At 43.5% G+C, this 23993-nt stretch overlaps 1 protein-coding gene across 2 annotated transcripts in view; it reads left to right on the forward strand.

Annotated features, from left to right (window-relative positions):
• Positions 1–9794: 9794 nt before the first annotated feature.
• AKT1 (AKT serine/threonine kinase 1) overlaps positions 9795–23993 on the forward strand; it is a 76457-nt gene continuing 62258 nt past the window's right edge. Inside the window, exons 1-2 of one of the 2 annotated variants that reach the window (XM_069858967.1) lie at positions 9795–10039; positions 16966–17142. In XM_069858967.1, coding sequence (XP_069715068.1) covers positions 17097–17142 — 46 coding nt within the window. In that variant the 5' untranslated portion in view covers positions 9795–10039; positions 16966–17096. Of the gene's footprint in view, positions 10040–11598; positions 11617–16965; positions 17143–23993 lie in introns of those variants that run through there. The other variant, XM_069858968.1, reaches the window with a different exon arrangement.

A 23993-nucleotide genomic window follows, 5' to 3' on the forward strand; every position in this document is an offset into this window, starting at 1 on the left:
TACACGGTCAGCAAATAATGTGAGAATTTACTGTAACAGCACATGGCAGATAATATTTACTCTATTGTGCATGAATTGATGCATACTGTATCCCAGGTGTGGTGCAGGTAGACACAAAATTTCATATCCCATGGCTCAAAAATACTGTCATTTTCAGAGTACAGCCCATCACCAGTGAAAGGTAATGCACATAAAAGCCAAAACATTCCTAGAACAAGAGTGCATCCTCGCTGGTCAGCTGCAATGACAGGCAGGTAATTAACAAATGCCTTGATAAAAAGAGCGAGGTCTTGTTTATCAATCAACATACTATTAATTGGCTCATGTGTCAATTTTAATTGAAGTGATTTGTATTAATAATGGTCATCTGTGCAAACTGCATGGCATACCTGCAGGGATATGTGCTTGCTCCTGGGCTTAACTTTTGGCAAATATTCAAACCTAGGAAATACCTTCACAATTTCGAAAAGCTGTGGGTTTTTAGGAGATAATTAGGTGTGCAACTGATGGCTGTTTATTAATAAAAGCTTTACTTGAAAAACCATCACCTAACTACATCTGAAATAATAGCAGAATAACAGTGTTATGTAAGAAACTCTAGCTGAAGCCTTGTCATTAAAAAGCTCCAATGACACACATAAAGGGGGTAACATTATTTGCAAATTATAATAATAGCTTTCCGCATCTGTTCTCATGAAGAGAGAAAGCTGTGTGGCTGCTGGTGTTTTATTTAACTTTTGCATCCGCCCATCTTGCTTTATGTTTTGCAAAAAATCTGTGGTACTTAAGTTTACCTTTTCTTACTTTGCAAAAGGCAACGCTGTATCTCAAGTTACGCTGGGGTTGTCATCATCCCAAGATAAGGTTGAGCCTCTTCTGGAACTGAATTGTCCCAGGTGTGCTTTCAATTTAAAAATGACTCTGTGAGGACAAATATTAGGGCAATCACAGCTGCTTCTGTGCTATTGAACATGATTGTTATTTTATCATTTACAGGATTGCCAGAGCTCCCTGGTGCTGCGCAGTGTCATGGCACTTTGCAAGAGGCATCGTCTGCCCCAAAGAACCTATAATCAAAAGCCAGAGAAGGGGCTGGGGGAAGGGAATTAATCAATGATTTACTTTCTCAGCATTAAATACAGGAGTGTCTGAGGTGTGGAGATTAAATGACTTGGCTAGGTTGTGCAGAGAGTCTATAAAAGAATTGGGAATTGAAAGTAGCCCTCTTCCATCTAAATTCAGACATGTTGAGTCATCAGTCAATAACAAGACTGATTTCCACAGCAGTAATGTTTGGAGGCTTTAATCGGGTTTCATATCCTATTATGCTGGGTACTGTGTAAATATAGAATAACAGATACTCTCAGCAGGCATGTCCTTAAACAGGTCCCTGCTGATTTCAGTGGAACTCCACACGTCCAGAAGGGTACCCTGGGGTAGATCCGATTTTCTAAATAGGGATGAGATGCAGCAGGTGGGAGTAAAACCTGCAGGATTTATGGGGAACAGATTATAGGTAATGGGATCACAGGGGTGCCTGCGCAAAGTATTGCAGTGTAGCAACTTTGTTGATCACTTGTTTTATTTTGGAAGAGGGTAAATGAACAAGGGAAGATCATAACATTTTCAGTGGGATTCTGGCACCTATATGCTTTGAAGTATCCAAGTACTGGTGTTTCACTGAACTGCAAAATTTCCCTGCCCAGGAATAAATAAAAAACATGTAAAACAACCACAGCAAAGCTCTTTTCCATTTTTTTTCACATTAATAGTCTTTAGCAGAGAGCAACCTCTCAGCTGCCTTATAAGGTGAGACAGTGAAAGGTAAATGGAAAATAAAGATGCTATAATGGGAAGAACTGTGAATACGTTTGGAGGACATCTGCTGAGATGTTATCAGTGGTGAAGAAGCCCTGCCCATTTGATGACATCATTTTCTACAACTTCCAGCCTGTCCTGGCAGGCTCCTGGGCTGCAGCAGGAACACTTACGAGAGCCAGGCTGGATGTGGCAGAAAAATATGCTGGTACGCTGGGCTTGATTCCCTGCGGGCTGGCAACAAGCATCTGGCTGAGGAGCAGCCACTTCTCCAGCTGGATGCCGATGATAAGGCTGAGGGCAGTGAAAATCGTAAGGCAGGTCAACAGGTTGATTTCTTTCACAGTTGCCTTCATTATTTTAATATTTAGTGGGTCTGTTAAACACACAGTGTCTGTCGACACAGACGTGCCAAGAGGTAGGTCCTGTCTCGCACGGCCCCGAGGAGATGGCCCTGTTATGCACAGGCTCTTAGTGGCGAGAGCCATTCTGTTCGAGGCTGGGAAGGGAAGTTCAGTGGTCAGGCACGGTTTGACAACTTAAGTTCCAAGAAAACTGATGTTCTGTGCTAAATATGGGGAGGGCTTTGGTGAGGACAGCAACCAAATAGGTACTTATTATCTCAGCACACAAGGGATTTTTAGCCTGGATTTTGCAGTGTTTGTGCATGTGTCTGATTCTTATCCCAAGTATCTTCTTAAACTTCATCTTCTTCCTAATAGCTTCTTAAATTCTGGATACCATCAGCTCATGTGGCAGCAATGTTCTTCATGCCTGCATCTACATTAAGTTGTCTGAAACCGAAGTTTGCTTTTGAAGCAAAACTCCTGTTCATAAAACTTCACTGTGCTTCAGTTTGTATCATGGACCAGTCTGCGAGTGCACGAACGGGGTTCCATGAACCTAGAGCAGTGAGAGCCTCGAGACAAGTCCACATGAACTCTGGCCACCACTGGTCATGGAGTCCAAGGAACCCTGTCAAAGCTAGCCCAAAGCACCCCCACTTCACTGAAACACCTTCATGGTGGAGACAGGGTCCTCAACACCAATTCAATCCCTCCAGAAAACCACCCCACTAGGGCCACTGTTGCTCATGTCAACAGGCTGCCCAGGGAGGTGGTTGAGTCACCTTCCCTGGAGGTGTTTAAGGGACTGGTGGACGAGGTGCTGCGGGGCATGGTTTAGTATTTGATAGGAATGGTTAGACTCTATGATCTGATGGGTCTTTTCCAACCTCGTGATTCTATGATTCTAAGTGCATCTTGGCTTGTTGCCCATGAGAACCATGCAGCAGGGAAAGGAAGAGCGTTCAGGCTTGGAGAGGAGACCTGCCCCTCAAAGCAGGATGGACATTGCTCACTGTGGCCACAGCGCGCAACAGCCACAAACCTGTCTGTAGGCACAAATGACAAAACCAGCATAGATACAGCCAAAGGCTAGTAAAAGTACTCAAATGTTTATGACAATAAGAAGTTAGGCAGAAAAGGAGACCTCTGTGATTTCACTGAGGGCAAAAGGTAGTATGAGCACAAACCTGACTAGACATCAAAGGACCACAGGGGAGACATGCTGTAGCAGAAAAAAAAATAAATTAAAAAATATTTTTTAAAAATACCTTTTTATATAAAAATATTTATATAATATATAAATTATTAGTGGGGTTCTCCTCTCATAGGACTGCTTCTTGTATTATAAATACAGCAGAAATTCATCTCTCTTGCTGCTCCGTAAGCCTTTGCTTTTTTGGTAGGTGTCTGATCAGCATGACTGCAGAAATGAGGACGCAGCAGGGCTCTGAAGTAAAGAAAGCACCAAAGATACAAATTTATCCTACTTTTATTCATGGTAGTGCCATCTCTTTTACCTATGAGCAGTGAATACAGATGCAGACATCAATAAGTGCAATTTTACGGCTGTCATAGCCAGAGCATCAGGCCAGAATGATGCTGAAATAGTCACTTCTCCCCTCAAAAGTTTCCAAACTACACAAATTTGAGGAGGTAAGTCAAAGGGTAGCCGATTTTCACATGCATGCAGAAGCCATTAAAAACACACTGAAGAAATTAGAAGGGATCCCTTCTCTTCTAGCATTAATATACAAATACTAAAAACCCCTGCCAGTCCACTGGATAAATGTCAAACATACATACATTTTAAAGGAACTAACAAGCCCCTGTCACCATAATGCCTAAAACTTTAACAGCTCGATTTCAGGCCTTGATCTCAAGGAAACTGCAGATGTCATGAGGCAGACTGACCTGCTCACCTTGAGCAGCCAGAAGCTGAGCTCCAAGAACCCACTGCTATGCTTGTGTCCATGACCAGCAGTGCAGGTTCCTGCTCCTTCCATGCTACCATGTGGGGGTCTGCAGAGGTGATCAACCAGTGATATTGCACCAAAGTTAATATGACCATGTTGTGCTTAACTCTGTAATTTTAGGTGGAGAGCACAGTCAGCGTTGGATGTGTGAGAGCTGGGAAAGCAACGGGAACCTGAAGGTTCCTCTTCTAACGTGTGTCTATAACTTCAGTATTTCAGTCTCGGAGGATTTGCCTTTCTGACTGTAGTTAAGACCATGATGTTTCCTCACACAGATCATTGGAACTGCAGCATTTTCAGGTCTCTTCCCGTCTTCCCAGAACTAAGAAATCATAACATGTTACTTTATGAGCAAGAGGGAAAAGCAGCAGTTTGAAGCAGACTTCAGTCCCTTCAGATCAAAGCCTGTGACTTCAAGTGTGTCTCTACAGCACCTAATGGTGCCTGGTCCAGACTGGGACTTGTGGTTATTACTGTAACAACAAAAGCAACTGCAGTGGTGTGTGGGACAGAACTGATGTATTTGCTAGTTTTTGTATGTTCTACATCTACCCAGGACATTTTCTATGCCAACCAATTTGGCTCTTCTTTATCTACCAAATTCCTCATAGTGTGTTTTCTGCCCCGTGTCACAGCTATCATTATTCCTGGTGAAGATGACTGTACATCTCTCACTTCCGAGATTGTCAACAACATTCGTGACTCAGACAGAAAAGCTGCTTGCTTTGACTATGAAGCGTTCATGATGAAGGCACACTGCTGTCCCAGGGCTGTCCAGCTTTAGCACCCTGGTGACCAGGAATACTAGCTGGAAACACAGCCTAGGTCTCCTGTTTGAGCTCTCCCAGGGCTTTTAGTGAGCCACTTGGAAGAAGTGCCCAAAATGCTCCAGCAAACAGGCATTTTGCTTTTCATGTTACCAGTTTAGCTGACACTTAGTCTTGTAGGAAATCCATCAGAGAAGTACAAATAAAAACAGACATTTATTTATTCACAAGATGGATTTCTAAAAAGTAAAACTACAATCCTGCTGTTGCTTTGTTATTCAGAAATGTACCTTCAAACATCAGATTCCTTCAATTTTAGAAGCACAGCTACATTTATTATATTTAGCACCATGAAATGCACTTTTAATTCACATCTTTATTGAGCTAGATATTTGTCTGAGACCTAACTTGAGCAGTTTGTTTAAAAGATGAGACTGAGGTACCGGCTCTGTAATTCCAAGAGGATGTCCTATAGTATCTCCCTTTAAGTGCCTTTTGGTACAGCCCACCTTTTAAAGGGGGGGAACAAATTCACTATTTATCCATAAAGGTGCTATTGTTACTTGCAGTCATGGAACAGAACTTGTTCTACTGAGGATTAACTCAATAATTCTTCATCTGTGGTAGCCTTTCTTATGCCTGACTGGATAAAAAACATCTTTACCCAGAACTGCATAATTTCAATATTTAAAATAACTTTTAAAAGTTACATCGAATTATATGTTACCTATATATGTGTGAGAAACATGAGAACTGGAGTGCCTGCTTTTCTGGAGTGGTATTGATAACACTGCCTACCAATCAACCATTCTTTGCCACTGACCCCCACATTCAGTATTTTTGGGTAATTTAATACCAAGGAACAGTTGATGCACCTTATCCTGAAGTACTTAATAAACTAGAGTCAACAGATGTGAAATTTGAGGAAGCGCTGAGGGAAATCTAGGGACTTCCCTGAAAATTAGGGTTTAGAGACTATAATCCCATTGATGATAACTGAATGATAAAACCCACATTGTTTTCATTTACAACAATTCTTGAGTGATTTCATTGTTCTCAAAGAAAAAAAAAAGCTGCTTTTGTTCATTGTTGATACCAAGTCATTCTTGGTTTTGCGGACAAGGCACTTCCTACTTTACCTGGGTATTTTTATCCACAGTACTTTGCTGCGTTTGAGAGATAAGCCCTTACTTCAGACTCTGAATCACACTTCCCCCCTTAAATTTGGGGAATGTCAGATACAGATCGGGATGCAAACTTTCTAGTTTGGGCCTGTCTTTCATCATGGTAGAACAACAGTCGACAAATCTAAACAATGTATTTGTGTTGAAATTTTGGGGTTTTTAATTGTATTTCCTTTCTAGCAAACAACAGAGGTTTATTTTCTTCTCTTCAGGACAGAAAACTGTTTACTGTATGACCTTATTTTTTAAACTGCTGCTTCATTTGCAGGGGGAAGTCCTAATGACCTTGCTCACCATGCAGCCTGGGAGCTGATCAATCAGGACAGGGTTTTGCAGGAAGGTGAGAAAGCTCTTCTGCAATCAGATCTATTCCCACAGATCCCCCTGCCTGGACCCAAGTGTCCTACAGTCACTGAACTCCTGGACTTGCACATATTCTTTATTGCTAGCTGTAACTGCAGGCTGTAGACTCAAAATTACTTCATAAATGAATTTTCTTCTCTTTTCTGTTAAGTTTGATATAAGTCCTCTGAGCTGCCTGCAAGCTTTGCACACTGATGATTGATTTAACATATCTGTAATGCCCACCTACATTTTAAGCTACATTAAATGTTCTGTACATAATGCACAGTAGGTCGAAACGTGATCACAAACCCAGATCTTTCCTTTCCATCACCTTTGCACCTTAAAGAGGTTTCATAGCCATTTCATTCTGCCCTGATATCAACAAAAATCCTTCCACTGACTGCAGCAATGAGGATCTGACCCTAAAGCAGGTAACGGCCTGGGCCATGAGGTCTGCAAAGCTGCCTAGATGGTACACTTTTAAAACTGTGCTGAAATAGGCCCTAGTAAGACTAAAGGAGAACCACAGAAAATACGGCACTGGTGTAGCAGCTCTGCCAGGAGGAACTGGTCTGTTCCTTGCTGGGAAAGGAAGTCTTGTTCTTTCTCTCTCCACCATAAAGAAGAGTGAAGCCTTTCCTCCTCTGTCTCATTGTTGGCTTCTATAGTACACGGGTGTACCCAAAACCCAGCAATCCATTATACACTCTGGAACTCTTGTGACAGATACAGTATTAGACCTAGTTGATCAAAATGGTAGAGAAGAGTGAATTTCACTAAATGTGTACAATCATTCGAAGGATGTGGTAGAAAAGCCACTTCTTATATCAAATAGGTTTGCTACCACTGTAAATGCAGAGTCGTATTCCCTGGCTTTACTACTATAGATACATTTTACGCACCTTTACGTTATTAACAACGTAAAGCTGGGGGAAGACGTGCTGTTTTTGAGATTCCAGCTAGCTTACGACCACAGAAATGCAAGTGGTCAAGGAATGGAACAGGCTGCCCAGGGAAGTGGTGGAGCCTCCTTCCCTGGAGCCAGTGTTCAAAAAGTGTGTAGAGGTGGCACTTCAGGACATGGTTTAGCAGGCACAGTGGTGTTGGGCTAACTTGGACTTGATGATCTTAGAGGTCATTTCCAACTTTAATAATTGTATGATTCTATGACCATCAGTGATCACAAATTTCTGAAGAAGTCAAGTTAGTTCTTACAGCCCAGTTAGTGCTTATGGCACTGCCAATAGAAACCCAGCAAAACCCCTTACTGACCAAAGACAGCAAATTTTGATACTGGAAGGATGAAGAAATAACAGATCTGTCAAAAACATATCCACAACATCATTTTTCAGAGCAGAACAGCTCTTAAAAAGTCTTATAAAACATTGCCATGCTGTGAGCAATAGTTAAAGTACTTTGCGATGCTTTGAGCCATTCCTGATGCCAGAGCAGGACAGCCTAGAGCACAGCGAGGTGATGGGAAGAGCAGCATCCAGACCCTGCTAGTTCCTGGGGAATGGCTTAACCTTTCCAGGCCTCACAGCCCACCTGCTGTGAAAAGAGATCATAGAATCATAGAATGGTTTGTCTTGGAAACGATCTTAAAGCTCATCCAGTTCCATATCCTTATATTGGGGATTCCAGAACTGGACACAACTCTAAGTGAGGTCTCACTAGAGCAGAGGGGCAGAATCACCTCCCTCGACCTGCTGGTCGCACTTCTTTTGGTGAAGCCCAGGATATGGTTGGCTCCTGGGCTGTGAGCGCACATTGCCGGCTCATATTGAGCTTCTCATCTACCAGCATCCCCAGGTTCTTCTCTGTAGGGTTGCTCTTAATACCAAGATATCCCCCATGGTACCATGATGCCAAATTATTGAATCAACTGGTATTTCACAAGGGAAAATGCAGGGTAAGCAGACTGGCACTCCATGCTTTTGGGGAAGCTGGTGGCATCCCAAGGGATTTTGGGGGGCCTGCGGCTCCCAGAGGCTGAAATGCCGAGGGCTGCCTGGCTCTCTCCCTGACAGCAGGTTCTGGCCTTTGTTTTTTGAAGTAGATTATACCTGGAAGGGACAAACAACAAAGGGACTTTATACAAGGGCATGTAGTGATAGGACAAGGGGGAATGGCTTTAAGTTGGAGGGGGGAAGATTTAGATAAGACATCAGGAAGAAATTCTTCATTATGAGGGAGGGTGGTGAGACACTGGAACAGGTTGCCTGGGAAAGTTGTGGAGAACATGGATCTGTTAGAGTGAGTCCAGAGGATGGCCACGAAGATGATCAGAGTGCTGGAGCACCTCCCATAGGAGGACTGGCTGAGATAATTGGGGGTTTTCAGCCTGGAGGAGAGAAGGCTGAGAGGATCCTTAGAGCAGCTTCCAGCACTTAAAGGGGTGACAGGAAAGCTGGGGAGGGACCCTTTATCAGGGAGTGTAATCATAGAATTGGTTGGGTTGGAAAGGACCTTAAAGCCCATCCAATTCCAACCCTCCTGCTATGGGCAGGGACACCTCCCACTAGGTCAGGCTGCCCAAGGCCCCATCCAACCTGGCCTTGAACACCTCCAGGGATGGGGCAGCCACAGCTTCCCTGGGCAACCTGTGCCAGCGCCTCACCACTCTCATGGTGAAGAAATTCTTCCTTACGTCTACTCTAAATCTGCCCCTCTCCAGTTTATACCCATTGCCCCTAGGTAATGACAGGAGAAAGGGTAATGCTTTTAAACTGCAAGAGGGGAGATTTAGATTAGATACTAGGAAGATATATTTTAACGTGAGGGTGGTGAGGCACTGGCACAGGCTCCGCAGAGAAGGCTCCGGGGAGACCTTAGGGCAGCTTTCAGTACTTAAGGGGGCTACAGGAAAGCTGGGGAGGGGATCTTTATCAGGGAATGCAGTGGCAGGACAAGGGGGAATGGTTTTAAGCTGAAGGACGGGAGATTCAGATTAGATATCAGGAAGACATTTTCTCCCGTGTGGGTGGCGAGGCCCTGGCACGGGTTGCCCAGGGAAGCTGTGGGAGCCCCATCCCTGGAGGTGTTCAAGGCCAGGCTGGATGGGGCTTGGAGCAGCCTGGTGGGTAGTGGAACCGGGTGGAACTGGAAGAGCTTCACGGTCCCTTCTCAACCCAAATCATTCCATGCCTCTACGCCTCCATGACTCCACGACCCCCCGTGTCCTGGGGGCGGGGGGCGGCGATGAGTTTCGAACCCGCGGCCCTTGGTGGGGCGGGGATGGGGGGGCCGGGCCCGCTGCGAGCGGCGACGCGCGTGGGACCGCGGCGCGAGGCGCTACCTCCCCCCTTCCTCCTCCCTCCTTCCTTCCCTCCCTCCTCTTCCTCCTCGCGGCCGGAGGCGGCGGCTGCAGAGCGGGGGCGAGGGGCGACATCCCTCGTCCTCCTCCTCCCATCCGGAGCGGGCGTGTGTGTCTGTGTGTGTGTGTTTGAGCCCCATGGGCCGATCGCGAGGGGGAGGAGGAGCCGCCCCGCCGCCCGCCGCCCGGGGACGGTGAGGAGGAGGAGGAGGAGGAGGTTGCCGGGAGCGCAGCGAGGCCTTCGCTCTGCGCCTCTGCCCCCGCGCCCGTCACCGCCGCCTCCGGCCGCGTAAGTGACCCCGCGGGGACCAGGCCTGCTCGGCCGGGGTTGTGGGGGCGGCCTGGTGGGGGGAGCTGACCCCGAGCCTGCGGCGTCGGCACCGCCCGGGCCCGGCCCGAGCATCCCGCGGGGGGCACGGGGTGGCGGGGCGGGGTGTGTGCTCCTAGAACTGTGGCAAATAAAGTAGGTAAGTGCCTTCTTCCCCGCTCCTCTTCTTCCCTCCTTCACCCCCCCCCCCGTCTTAACCCCTTTAGCCGCCCTTCTTCCCCCTTTACTACCGCCTTCCCCCCTTCTACCCCTCCTTATCCCCCCTTCTACCCCCATTAATTCCTCTTTCTACCCTCCTTTCTACCCCCACTTTATCCTCCTTTCTACCCGCCCTTTATCCTCCCTTTTACCCCCCCTTATCCTCCCTTTTACCCCCCCATCCTCCCTTTTACCCCCCCTTATCCTCCCTTTTACCCCCCCTTATCCTCCCTTTTACCCCCCTTATCCTCCCTTTTACCCCCCTTATCTTCCCTTTTACCCCCCTTATCTTCCCTTTTACCCCCCCTTATCCTCCCTTTTACCCCCCTTTATCCTCCCTTTTACCCCCCTTTATCCTCCCTTTTACCCCCCTTTATCCTCCCTTTTACCCCCCCTTTATCCTCCCTTTTACCCCCCTTATCCTCCCTTTTACCCCCTTATCCCCCATTCTATCCCCCTTATCCCCCATTCTATCCCCCTTATCCCCCATTACTCCCCCTTTCTTTCCCCCTTCTACCTCCCTCCCTCCACATTTTACCCCCCCTTTTACTCCCCCGTGTCCCTCCTTTTCTCCCCCCTTTTACCCCCCTGTGTTCCCCCCTTTACCCCCCCCATACGCCCCGTGTCTCCCTTTTACCCCCAATATCCCCCCCTGTCTCCCCCACTCACTCTCGCCCCCCCTTTCCTCTCCCCTCCCCCTTTCTCCCTCTGCCTCTCCCCTTCTCCCCCTCTCTTCCCCATCTGCCCCTTTACCGCCCTCCCCCCTTGTCCCCTGTAGCCGCTCAGCCCCAGCTCGGCGCTGCTTGTCCCCTCTGTGTTTCCCGGTGGGTCGTGATGATCTCCGTGGGCCCTCGGAGTGTGGAGGTGGCTGTGCAGCGCTGGTGGACCTGCTACTTGTCTTTTTTTTTTGTTGTTGTTGTTGCAGTGCTGTTTTGCAGAGCTGTAGGGAGCTGTCTGCAGATTCCCCCTGCCCCCCCACCCTCCCCTGCAGTTGCCCAAATGTTCTGGGAGACTTCTAGGACTTTTGCTTCTGTTTCTTTGTCAAATACATAATTATAATCAGATACACGAACGTGGTGAGGCTTTATTTATTTTACTGACACTGATGCTAATGCAGCTTGCACCTTATGGGTATTCCCCCTGTCCTCCCACCCCCCTGGGGAAAGCATTTAACTGTTTTTCTTTTTTGCTTTGTTTTCCTACTGCCTCTAACATATGAGAAGCAAATCTCTGATTTGCTGTTCTTTGTTTTATTTGTACCACAGGAGGGATGTACATTTAAAAATACAGTTGTAAAGGGGAGTTACTAACACTTAATTCAGAAGAGTATTTGTTTACAGGTAAATAAATGTGACATACTGCATGACTAGTAATTACTTTTATGTAGTAGTTAATTTCCTGATGACAGCCACAACATTTGTCTGAGTTAATAGATTTAAAGACACTGTGGAACTACTTTTTGATTATTTTTTTAAATAAAAGAGTTTTTGTTGTGTGTGATGTTTATAGAACGTAGTAGTAAATCAAATTTAAGAATCGATCCAATGTCTGCAAGTAACTTGTACCTCCAGCATTCACTTGCTGGCTTATAAAAATGTCTTGTAAGTGATTAAGAATTAAATAGGTTCACAAATGACTTGATTTGTTGGGGAATGGAATAAAACTTCTGTTATAAATACTTTAAGATGGAATTCAATTGAACACATTTAAAGTTGGTGCAGAAGTTGTGAGCAGCACAGTTCTTAAATTATGTGAGCATAAACTTGTTCTTGTTAGGGAGCATAAAGAGGATTTTGTCTGGCCTGTGTCTTTGACAGAGGGGGTCTGAAGAAGTCTCTGCTGCCATCACTGTTTTGAAATACTCAGCTTAGTTTGTCCTATCGAACTGTAGTCGTGGTTGCAGCATCAACAGCTGGGTGTTGTAACTCTGGCCCTTCACCTGAGCAATACTAACCTCCTGTGTATTGATCAGCAAAGACACGAGAGCACAAGCATTTCAAATTACGGTTTTGTAAACCTAGATTAGGCTAACAGATTGAAATAAAAGTGGATGCGGCTTTAGAGATTTTTATTCTCCGCTTACCATTTTTTCCTGTAGCTCTCAGAAAAGCTTTTCTGAACCTTGTGATGAGCTTGCACGTGCTGCCATGGAATACCAGTTTGGTGGTGGTGTTACTCGACAGGGAGGGTATAGTAGCAAATACTAACTGGTGGCCCACAATATTGTTTTTGTAAAGTAAGTGAAGAGGCTGGAACAAGCTGGTCCTTCTAAGCTTTCTTGAAAGCTGTCTGCCCAGATTTGGTAACTGGGTCATGGTGCGAAGCTACTGCTGCGTGCTTAGAGGGCCCTGAGTGTGTTGAAGCTGCTGCTGCTCCCGCAAAGCACCCAAGGCAGGCTTGCATGATGCAGGAGATGTACTTCCCTGGTCAAAGCCTGGTGGGGACACCTATCTGTATGCTATACTTGAAACACTGGCTGGAGCCCAGCTTTGTTGTTTCTGTGCAGTTGACTGTCATCTGACCTTTTGCGGGGATCTAGGATCTGCTGTGGGAAGACAGTTTAGGTTGCTTATGATATCCTATATAATAGGCCCAAACATGCACCTCTCTGCCCTTTTCCAGTTCTTGTGTCTCCTGTGCTCTGGTGATAGTGTCGTGTGGGCAAACAGGGGCGGCAGGACCCTTTTTTTGCCTGGTCTTGCTGTTGTACCTTATAAGAACATGTAAGGATATGTACCGTGTTAGGGCTCAGGGTGTCCTGGGAGCATCAGGACTGTGCTACACTAAGTTAGCAGGCAGTAACAGGTGGTGTGATGGGCAAAGTGTTAGTCCAGGAGCATGTTTTGCTGTAGCCTGCTTTCTGATCTGGGCCAACTTGTACAGCCTGGACACAGTGTAACATGCCAGGTGAGGCAGTGGCAGGACAGAGGTCAATGGGTCTGATCATCTTCAGTCTCTTGCTAACTCTCCCACGTAGACGAGGTAATTACCAGAGATGCTCCTGCATCCTGTAAGCTTATTTTTCAGAAGCCTCAGCATTATGGAAGACTTCCTTTTCTTCCTGCTCTGCTTTAGGGTGTGAATAGGAATGAATATAAAATTTCATCTTGGAAAGAGAGCTAGGAGGGCAGATTCGCCTCTTGATCTTGTAGTAACAAAAGAAGGTGAGCATAATTAGCAGAAGAGAATGAGAGAAGGAGTTCTGGCATGACTCACAAATACAGAAAGGTTGGTTCTGCTCTTCCTTCTGTTGGGTGGTTGGTTTGACTGACTCCTTAAAGCAGGTTTTGCTGCAGTGCCTAGGGAAGCAAGTTATTTAATTATTTATTAAGAAGTTAATAACCTTTAAGGAATTAATGTATGCATAAAACCAGCGTCACTGTGATGTGATGCTGATGTCATACCATTCATTATTTACTGCACTTCAGCCACGTGAGGAATACTTTGATTTTGAAAAAGGTGTTGCAGAAATGCATATTGAAAACCAAGCAAACAGAAGGCTAAGAGAAAGACAGAGTTGTTTAGCTTTTGACAGTATTCAGTCATGTGCAGACATAGGCTGGAGCAGCCAGGTCATACTTACCTCAGATGCCCTCTGTTCACTGGGAACCATTCCTAGATGGTCATAAATAAAGACTGTAATCATTCCTTTTTCTTTTTTTTCCCCCTCTAAGGATTTTATGGAAAAGGAACTTTCTCTGGTTTACACATCTTCAGTAGTACATTGACCTGTACTTAACTGGCTGTTCTATTCCGAGAAATTACTCTTACTTGCTGCCACTGTCTTCAATAGCGTCTTTTACTAGAATAGATATATTAGGCACAGCTTGAATGTGTGTTTTAAAATATGCCAGATGGAATGGGTTTGCTTCTGTTGGACCTGTGACTTTGGCCATCTTGTTGGACAGTGAGAAGGGATTCCCAGCTCTTCACGCTGTGAAGAAAAATTAAGTCCCCCCTTATAAAATAAGTGCACTGGCGTAGTTGACTGAGGGACCAAGGTGGAGCCCACACTGCAGGCTGATGTCAGGTAATGCTTAGCGTTTTCCCCCTTCCTTGTGCTGTGCTACTCAAATCTTCTCCATTATAATACTCCCTTCACCACCCTTCTCCACTTGAAGGAGACGGGCAGGTAAAGACACATCCCTGATAGCGAGGCTGCAGTAGCAGGTGGGGACTATTTCTTCAGTAGAAATTGTAGAGAAAAGGCAGTCCAAACTTTCTGGGCACTGCAGAGGAGGAAAAATAGTTCCTCTGAACTTTGGATTTCTTTTTTTGATCTGCCTTCTTGGGCCGTATTGTCTCAGATTCAGATAATGCAATGACAGTTTGGCTGATGCCAAGCTGGAGGTTGCCAAGTGGTAATCTTGGTAAGCGTTAACCCAGAAAAACCTGGACTAAGTTAGCTGCAAGTTGCAGAATTTTGGGTCTTGGTGCTTTTTGCTGGCTTTAATAGTAGGATTGTCCTTTCTGCGGAGTAGGTTGGCTTGTAGCTTCCTTTTTTACATACAGTTATTGAAAAGGATGTTGAACACACAGTGCAACTAAGTTGTTGAATTCAAGACTTAGAGGTAGGTTACACAGTCCCCACGTTCTGCTCTGGCATAACGTCAGGTCAGAAGCGTTAACTTTCACACCTGGGTGTTGCATTTCCAGACGTAAGCTGTGATAATCTTAGGGGTTTCGTTCAACACTTTTGCAAATTGCTAGATGCTTAAATGAAGCACCTAAATGAGGTCTAGTCTCCTCTTAACATCAACAAGTCAGTCTAGCTTGCTTGGCTGTTGTGCCTGCAGTTGTAAAAAGGGAACGAAAGCCTGCCATGGTTGTCAGGTTCTATCCTAATTGTTCTGGAGCTCAAGGAGTTTGTTCCAAGATAACTTGGGTAGCTGTGTGTTTCTTGTCTCTATTCTGCAGCACATGGTGTTCTCGTATTTGTTTATGAAATTAAAGAATTCTTATATCTCTCTTGTTCAAATGTCATTTTTTGGTGTGTTTTCCCTCCCTCAGGCAAACATCTTATCTCTTCCTTGGAGTTGATGATTATAAGAAGTAAGATACAGCAGATTAGTAACTTGTTAAAAAAACCCACCTTGTTTCTGTGGAAAAGACTAGAAAATGCAGTGTTACTGGAAAAGCTGGGACGTGGTGATAAACAGTGAAAGTTTATAGGCGAAGTGTCAGGGGAGTGACCTCCCTTCTCCCAGTCCATTTCTGCTTGCAGTGATGGAACTTCTTCAAATGTGACCTCCTTGCTTTGGAGGCTGCCGGTGATATACAGTACAGAGCCCTCTATTCCTACGGGGGTTTCTGTTGTAGGATGGATGAATTTTGATTGCCCGTTCTTCCATCCAGGGCTGTGTCTTAGTGAGTTATGGGCAATTAGTTGCTTTTTAATCTAGTTTCTGATGGATGGCTGTCACCTGCATGTGCAGAGATAACTGATGCACGTGTGCCAAATGCATGTAGAGATTATATGTAGTCGTTAGGTGGGAATGTGATGTCCCTGTGGTTAGAGAGAGGCTCCAGTAAAAGCCAGGTCTTTGGCAGGGAGTTGCAAATGCTGCTGGGTTCTGTTTTATTACACTTCTTGGTTATTGCTGGGAATTTGTCCCCAATTATGTTTTTTGATCATGCAAGTTATGCCAAATTGAGTGGCACTATGGACACTTCGGAGAGCACAGAAGCCATTAAAGAAAAACAAACAGAAAACATTTATGCCACAAGCAGAAAAATAATCAGATTCAATTTAGAAAAATAATAAAAGCTAGTGCATTTGGGAGGAGATTACATTCACTCAGGGAGAGAAATGCACAGAACATTTCTGTGGTATTCAGCCATAACCTAGACACATCTTCAATAAGAAACGACAATTTTGAGCTATTTAGATAGGGACTTAATCTCATAAAGCAGAGGGGTAGAAATCCTAAGTTGTACTTAGGTGTAATTCATTGCAAGAAAGACAACCACAAGCTGCAGTGTGTTCAGGGAAGAGCAATAAAATTGATCAGGGTGCTAAAAGGACTGATTTAGGATAATGGAAACGTACGTGAGCTTATCTGAGATTCTTTGTATGCCTCTAGGAGAGGTTGGAGTTATAAATATCAGTAGTAGAAAAATCACTTTTTGAGGGAGTCAAGGAGATCTGAGTGGGATTAACAGGCTGGTGCTATGAACATTTGAAGAAGAGCATTAGGAATTTTTACTTGTAGAGATATGTCTCTAAGATGCACTGTGTGTTAGTTTGTAGATTGCTACACATCAGGCTGTAAAGAAACCTTCCAAAACACGTTCTGGAAGTCTTTTTACCAGGTAATATTTAAACCTAGACTTCATGAAGTCCTAGGATTTTTATTGTTGTGAAGAGTGAGGTGTTGTTGGAGAGATGGAGGCCTGCTGGGCAAGGTCTGGCATCTGCCTCTAATCCAGACAATGTCTGGTGATGTGGGTCTGCCCATGACAAATATGCTCGGTGAAGAAGCAGGACGTCAGCAAGTGTGTATTTTGGCACCTCCACTCACTAAGACACAAAAATCTTTGTGAAGAGCAAAGCCTTCATTTAGGATTTGTAATAATAATTAAAAAAAAACCCCAAACAAACAGCCCAGCAATGAAAGCTACTCCCTGTTGTATCCCCTATATGTGATATGCTTCAAAATGATGGTGCACTCTTCTTTTGATCCTTTTAGAAATAGCTGAGAAGGCGAAAAACGGAAAAAAAAACCTCATCCCTTTTGTGAAGCCTTCTGCGGGAATTCAGGAATTTCAACAGAGTGATCTTTTGGTGTAAACTGGTTTTTCAAGAGACGTTCCTGCAATTATGAATGAAGTAGCAATAGTGAAGGAAGGGTGGCTTCACAAACGAGGTAAGTGTCTTTTACCCCCAGGACAGTACATTGGCTTTCTGTCTTCGGGTGACCTGTCCTTTAATAACCTATTTTCAAATAGTCCATTATTTCCCCATTCATCCCAATGGAACACTGCATATAAGGAGTGTGCATGACTTCCAGGTTTGAGAAAACACAGGTATAAAGGGGTTTCTTTGTGTGTGTGTGTGTTTTCACCGCAAACTGTGTCAACTGCTTTGAAAATGATGATAAAGATAGCGACTGAAGGAGATGCTACTTAGCTTGCTAAAGGTTAAACTGCTGTGTATTACTTTGTTTCATCTGTAGATCTGTAGCTTTTCTTTTTGTGTTAGAAGGTAGGGTTGTCTTGAGGTGAATCTTCATTAGAATGGTGAAAAACATGCCTGTATTTTGCAAGCAGTGCTGTGCTCTTGCAGAGGCTTCCTAGAGAATGTGCTGTTCTATTTGTGTCTGAACCACTCTTGGTACCAGTGTCCTAGATGGGAAAAATAGCCTTGAGCCTTGTGCACTCTGTGCATTTCTGTTGTGCCACTGTGGCATTTGATTTTCATAAAAAGTCTTTATTCTTGACTGGGTGGCAAAACTGGAATAACGTAGTCACATGTACTGTTATACTTCTTGCATTCTTAAATGTTTTAATTTCCAAAACAGTGAGTTTGTTCTTTTTTGGGGAGGGGCAGGGTTTGCTTTTTTTTTTAAGTACTACAGCACCATTCCTATAGGGTATTTGACTTATCTGTTTCTTTGTATTCTACTATCATTTCTTGGAAAGGAGAGAGCAGTGTTAGGTACTTTCCATAATATCGTCATTTTTTTGGACCAAAAACAGTAACTGTGTGCGCCAGCAGCAGGGAAGCTTGCATGGTTCTGCAGACTCAGGAGTTTTCTAGGGGGTTTGCAACAACTTGCCTGAAGGTGCAAAGGTGTAACGTAATTATTTCTGGAAGAAAATGGAAATACATTGTGATAACCTTGATAAAGGCGGATGGTTCTTCTGCAATGCTAATGTTGATAACCCATGTTATAAAAGGGTGGAAACATACATTACTAACAGCTGGATATACAGCTTAATTTAGCTTATTGTCTGATGCTTGACGTAAAAGTGTTTTGATGAAATTTTTTCTGTTTTTTCATTGTGTGTCATGGTTTAGCCTTGGCACGGCTAATTTCAGCAGCTGAAACTGTGCAGTTGAACTCTAAATTCCTTCCCACCCCCATGAAAAGGAGAAAGAAAAATGAGAGGAAAAAACCTTGCAAATTGGAAACTAAAACTACAGTTTTAATCAAATGGTAATGATGATAATAATAATAATGAAAGTAATTGGAAAGTAATATATACAAATATATGAGTTTGCACCCCACCCTACCCCTCGATGACTATATGTCACTACAGAATGGGTCAGAACAGAATGGGTCTGCCAGGCTGAATTCAGATACACATGGATCCCAGATCAGGAACAATCAGACAGACAAGGACCCCACTAGATGCTGGCCATCATGGGAGAGGAACGACAGCTTTGTGTTCTCTCATTTTGCTCTGAGTATGGTGTGTATGGGATGGAATACTCAGCTGGTCAGTTTAGGGTCATCTGTCCTGTCTGCCCCTCCTTGCAGGTGTGGCCCTTTTTTGCCAGCTCAAGAATGACCTTGGTTACTGGAGGAATAAGTACAAAGCATTGGCTTTTCTGCATACAAGTACCCTCTGTTATCACTTCTAGAGAGAAACTGTCTGAGAAACATGCAGTTTGCTTTCAGAAAATGAAGTTATTTAGGTGAGACTATGTTAAAGTCACAAAACTGACTCTAATTTAGTTCAAACCACAACAGTTGTCATTTATTTCAGTTAGAAACACCTTTCCACTCATTATCTCAAATAAATAATTTAATAATTCTGGTATACGCTTGCAACTTTGTTGTGATAAAGTATTTGAGAATTATGCTGGTTTTAGGTAAAGGAAAGTGAAACACAGACTTATGCTTACCATTCCCATTTATATATCTAGAAACTCTTCGATTCAGAGAGAGATATTTTTAGTTTTCAGTGATGTTTTCAGGCTGACTTTTTTTTAACCCTCTGCTGTTAACAATTCTTTCTGCATTTACCTGCAACTTCAAAATAAACTATTTTGTTATTTTGGGGAGCACTGCACAAAAATCAGAGGGAAAAACATTTATTTTAAAAAGTATGAAAATTGAATTGTATTGTCAGGATGATTCATAGTATCATTTAGGTTGGAAAAGACCTTTAAGATAATTGACTTCAACTGTAAACCCAACACTGCCAAGTCTGCCACCAAACTCTGTCTATAAGTGCTGCATTTACATGTTTTAAATACCTCCAGGGATGGTGACTCCACCACTTCCCTGGGCACCCTGGTCCAATTCTTGACAACTTTTTCAGTGAAGAAATTTTTCCTAGCACAACTTGAGACCATTTCTTCTCATCCTTTCACTTGTTACTTCAGAGAAGAAACTAACGCCTGCCACGCTACATCCTCCTTTCAGGTAGTTGTAGAGAGCAATAACATTTCCCCGCAGCCTTTTTTTCTCCAGACCAACCTCTGCCGCATTCAGAGGCAGATGTCTCTGAAACTTGAAAACAGTCGTGTTGCATTTCAGGCTTGTCTTGAGAATTGTATTTTCATTGTTTCTGGGATTATGATAAAGCTACTTTCAAGTAAGGAGACCTCTGGAGGAGGTCGTAGTAGAAGATGCCCTGATGTCCTGATATTGACTTTTTTATTTCTGAATTACCTTAAAGAAACAGATTATTATCTCTCATGGTTGCTGATAATATGATGAAATTGTCTGCTGAGCACATTTCCATTTCCAAAATGTTACTCTCTGCATGTTCTGCAGAGAACATTTAAGACTGAAACTATTTAAGACTGAAAATTTGCGCCCAAACTGTTAAATATATCTTGACAGTTTTTGGATGCCAGGTTTCATAATCTTTTTAACCTGTTCTCCAATGCCTTTTTGCTTTCTTGGTATGCGCGGTGACACCTATTCCATTACACTTCATTGACTTTGCAACTGTTAATTTGGCGTTGTCCATGCGAGGAGAGTTTTAGCAGGCGATCCTGTCTCTCCTCCTCAGGTTGTCAGTGTGTCAGCTCCTTTACTCCCTTTTCCTACCTGTTTCAGGATCAGCTGATCAATGCAGTTCTTTTGGCTGGGGGGGGGTGGTGTGTGTGGACTGATCTGCTCACGTGCACATGTGTTTTGTAAAGGATTTTATTTTTTAATCCTCTACATTTATTGCCATACCTTATTAGTTTGCTGTCTCTGCTAGATCAAGGGCTTTGGCCACAGGATGTTTCCAAAACTGCTGTCTGATACCGTGAGCTTCTGAACTTAAGACATAAACAGTAATTACTGCAGGGAGGGCCTGCTAAAGGAGGATTTTAGATATAGGCAATGTATATTGCCTTCTGGATCATTTATAAAACTGAAGGTTGCGCTGCATGTCTTTTATAAAGATCCTAGGGCTTTCCACATGCAAGTATTTGAAGAAACGGCTGGCCAAAATCCAGATTGGGTGATGATGTTCTCTCTACCTACCGTTCCCCTGTAGCTTTGGTTGGATATGGTAGTGTCTCTTAGTTTATGTCCTGAGCTGTTGCATGGCTGTGTGCAGTTAAACAGTTGGATACATCTCACACCAGCAGTGGCTTAATTTTGGTGGTTTTAATGATTTGTGTATGTATAAATCAGGCTGCAAAGTGCTCTGGAGCCCTTCTGGATGGCAGGTGTATATAAGCATAAAGCTGTCATTAGCAGGAGCAGGTGTTTTGGCCTGGAAGGGAAATAGCAGGGCTTTCTAGAATTGTGGGGTTGTTTTCTTCTGTCAGCATGCTTTACATTTCTGTTTTTGTTTCCTAGAACAAAAATACAAATGGAGAAATGAAATTAAACCTTACTGCCTGGCCAAGAGCTCTTGGCACTTCTGTGAGTGAGTTGTTAAAGGAAGCTCTACTTCCAGTAGCACAGATGTTTGTGCAGGGACAAGAGTCATCTCCATGACATGTTTGACCTCAAGCAGGCAGAATTAGATGAATTCATGAATGAACTTTTTTTTTTTCCCTGTTCCCCATTCGCAGTGCTCGGTGCTGTTACTCTAATCAGAGATGCTCTTGGGTAAGGGCAGAAACGATTAAAATACTGACCACTCTTTACATATCTGAGAGGCTGAAGCATTCCAGCGCACACGTAGAAAACATGAAGAAACTCAGATGAAGGGTCCATGTATCTTGTGTACCTACACAATATGTAGTCCCTGTTTGAAGGTTTGTTTAGTTGGAAAGAATGAGGGAAATGGGCTGATGCAGAGGGGCTATAATTGTGATTGAATGTGAGTGGGGGAAGGAGAAAATTATCTGCCCAAATTGCTGCTTGTTGAGTTCTGAGATGACTGGGTTTCTGGATGTATGTCATGAGTATCCTTAATTTTGGCTGTGCGTTGTGGAACTTTGTGGATAAAAGAAATATCCCAAAGTGTATTTTATTTACTCTGCTGATCCATCTTAAAGATTTCATTAGATTTCTTGCATCTTTCTGCTCTGGTCTCTGTTTATAAAGGTCCTTCTATTGTCTTCAATCTTCATCCTGTTTTTTTTTTTTTTGAAGTCTTTCTGCAAGGCTAACAAAGAGGGGGATTGTGCATTTTGATACTCTGTCATCTCTGTCTTCCCTTGTATGTCCGGTTTTCTTATTAGGGCATAAACTTGTGTGGAAAAAGGAGTCTTGTGGAGGCAGGGAAAGAGGGGGAGGGAGAAATGCACATTGACATTTAAAAAGAGTAAAAAATGGAGATTTCCATTTCCTTGAGAAGTCTGAAGCAATTATGAGCAGCAGGAGAGACCTGTGTATTCATCCATTAATATTTTGCAGGAAATGTGGAGCTACTTTTTGCTTTTGTTTTTAAATAGTATATAAACACCACACAGTAATTTTATCTGTGAAAACAAGGAAATGTCCTCCAAATGTCAATTTGTGTGGGCTTTAGGAAGATAAAACCATTTAACTGGTTGAGAGGCTGGCTGCCAAACTGATCAAAATCACTAGAGGTCCTTAACTGAGAAATTATACAAAAGATACTTCTTCCACTTCTAGAAATACTGCTAATTTTTTTGTTGAAGCATTATTTCTGTAATGAAGTGGAGTGATACGGATGTCTTAATAAATAATCAGGAGTCCTTGGTGATTTGTCTTCTTATAGCTTCATTGCATAAAATGAATGCAGGACCCATACGTAAAATACAAGCCAAGAAGTTGATGCTGATTGTTGGTCTGTCAACTTTCTCTAGCAGAATAGCACAGATGGTGAACTTTAGCTTTGTTATTTTAAGCAGAGTTTCATACTTTCAGTATTCTGTTAGTATGAATCGAAACAGGACCTTAAGAGTATGACCAGAAGTTAACTGTGTTGTTTTTTTTTAAGCCAGTGTATCTCTCGTGTTGCTGTTTTTCTTCATCTCTGATTTCTTCTCTCTTTTCTCACCATGTTCCCTACCTCTTTTGTGTGTGTGTGTTTTATTTTGGGGTGGTTTTTTTATTTTTGGTTTCTGACTGTCCCTGGGATGTAGGGTGCACTTTCCTGATGACCTGTGTCAGCAGCACCTTTGAGATTCAGATTAGTTGAAGGATCATCTGGCCTTTTTCAAGGGAGTGGCTGTGGCACTTGATTGAAAGGATCCTAAGACATCTGAACTCTGAAGATGCCAGCTGTAGAGGGCACAGAGGAAAAACTGGGGGAAGAGGAAAGGTAAGATACAAGATAGGGGCTGAACAAAGAACGGTGGGGTGGAAGTTTCTGCCAGAGGGAAAGAAGCTGATGCCACTTCCAGAGCTGAAGGGTTGGGCTTATAGTGAAAATCTGTTGCTCTTCTTTTTGGAAACAAAAGATAAGCGGTGTCAGTTTGTGGTTTTTTCTTGTGTATCTTTTTCAACACAAGGGGCAATAGTTTTGCAATGCTAGCTCTTGGTTGCTTTCATTTTGCCTTTGCTGTTCTGGGAAAAGGGGATTGGGGAGGAACCAGGAAATTGTCCACCAATAAATCTGACCTTGGTGGTAGGCAAGATGCTAGAGACATTAAGAAAGGATGAGATCAGAAAACATCTGGAGAAATATGAGCTGATAATGGCTAGTCAGCTAGACTTTTGGAGGATAAATCTCATCTGATGGAATTGTTTGTGGAGAGATCACAGGAAACAGGCTGGATCCACTGTACTGTAAAAAGCCAGCTTTGGATGACAGGGATGTCAGATTCTGAGAATTACTTAGTACAGTGTAACTGTACTGTATTACATCTTTGAAACAGCTAGCTAGCCTAGAGATGGCTCAACTTCCTTCCACTGAGCAGACTACTTAGGTCTTTGACAATCTTTGTTACTTTCCAGTGTCCCTTGAGAAAAGTCTTTCTTCCAGAACATTGTTCTGTGTAGGAAAACTAATCCCTTAAGCCACAGCTTCACGTTTTTGAAGGGTGAAGTCCATATGTTTCTTTTTTCAGTAAAAATAACTCCTCAAAAATCTTTATTTCAATGTTTGCCCCTACCTTTTTTTTAGCAAAATACTTTCAGTTCTTTAAAGAAGTCATGCTAGGTGTCATGGTTTAACCCCAGCTGGCAACCAAGCGCCACACAGCCACTCGCTCACTCCCCCCATGGGATGGGGGAGAGAATTGGAAAACTCTATGTTTAGATAAAGACAGTCTAATAGGTAAATGAAAAGCTATGCATGCAGGTAAACAAAAACAAGGAATTAATTCACTGCTTCCCATCAGCAGTCAGGTCTTTAGCCATCTCCAGGAAAGCAGGGCTCTATCATGCGTAATGGTTACCTG

Source organism: Phaenicophaeus curvirostris, chromosome 5, assembly GCF_032191515.1.
Source record: "Phaenicophaeus curvirostris isolate KB17595 chromosome 5, BPBGC_Pcur_1.0, whole genome shotgun sequence".
In the NCBI taxonomy this organism is placed as follows: Eukaryota; Metazoa; Chordata; class Aves; order Cuculiformes; family Cuculidae; genus Phaenicophaeus; species Phaenicophaeus curvirostris.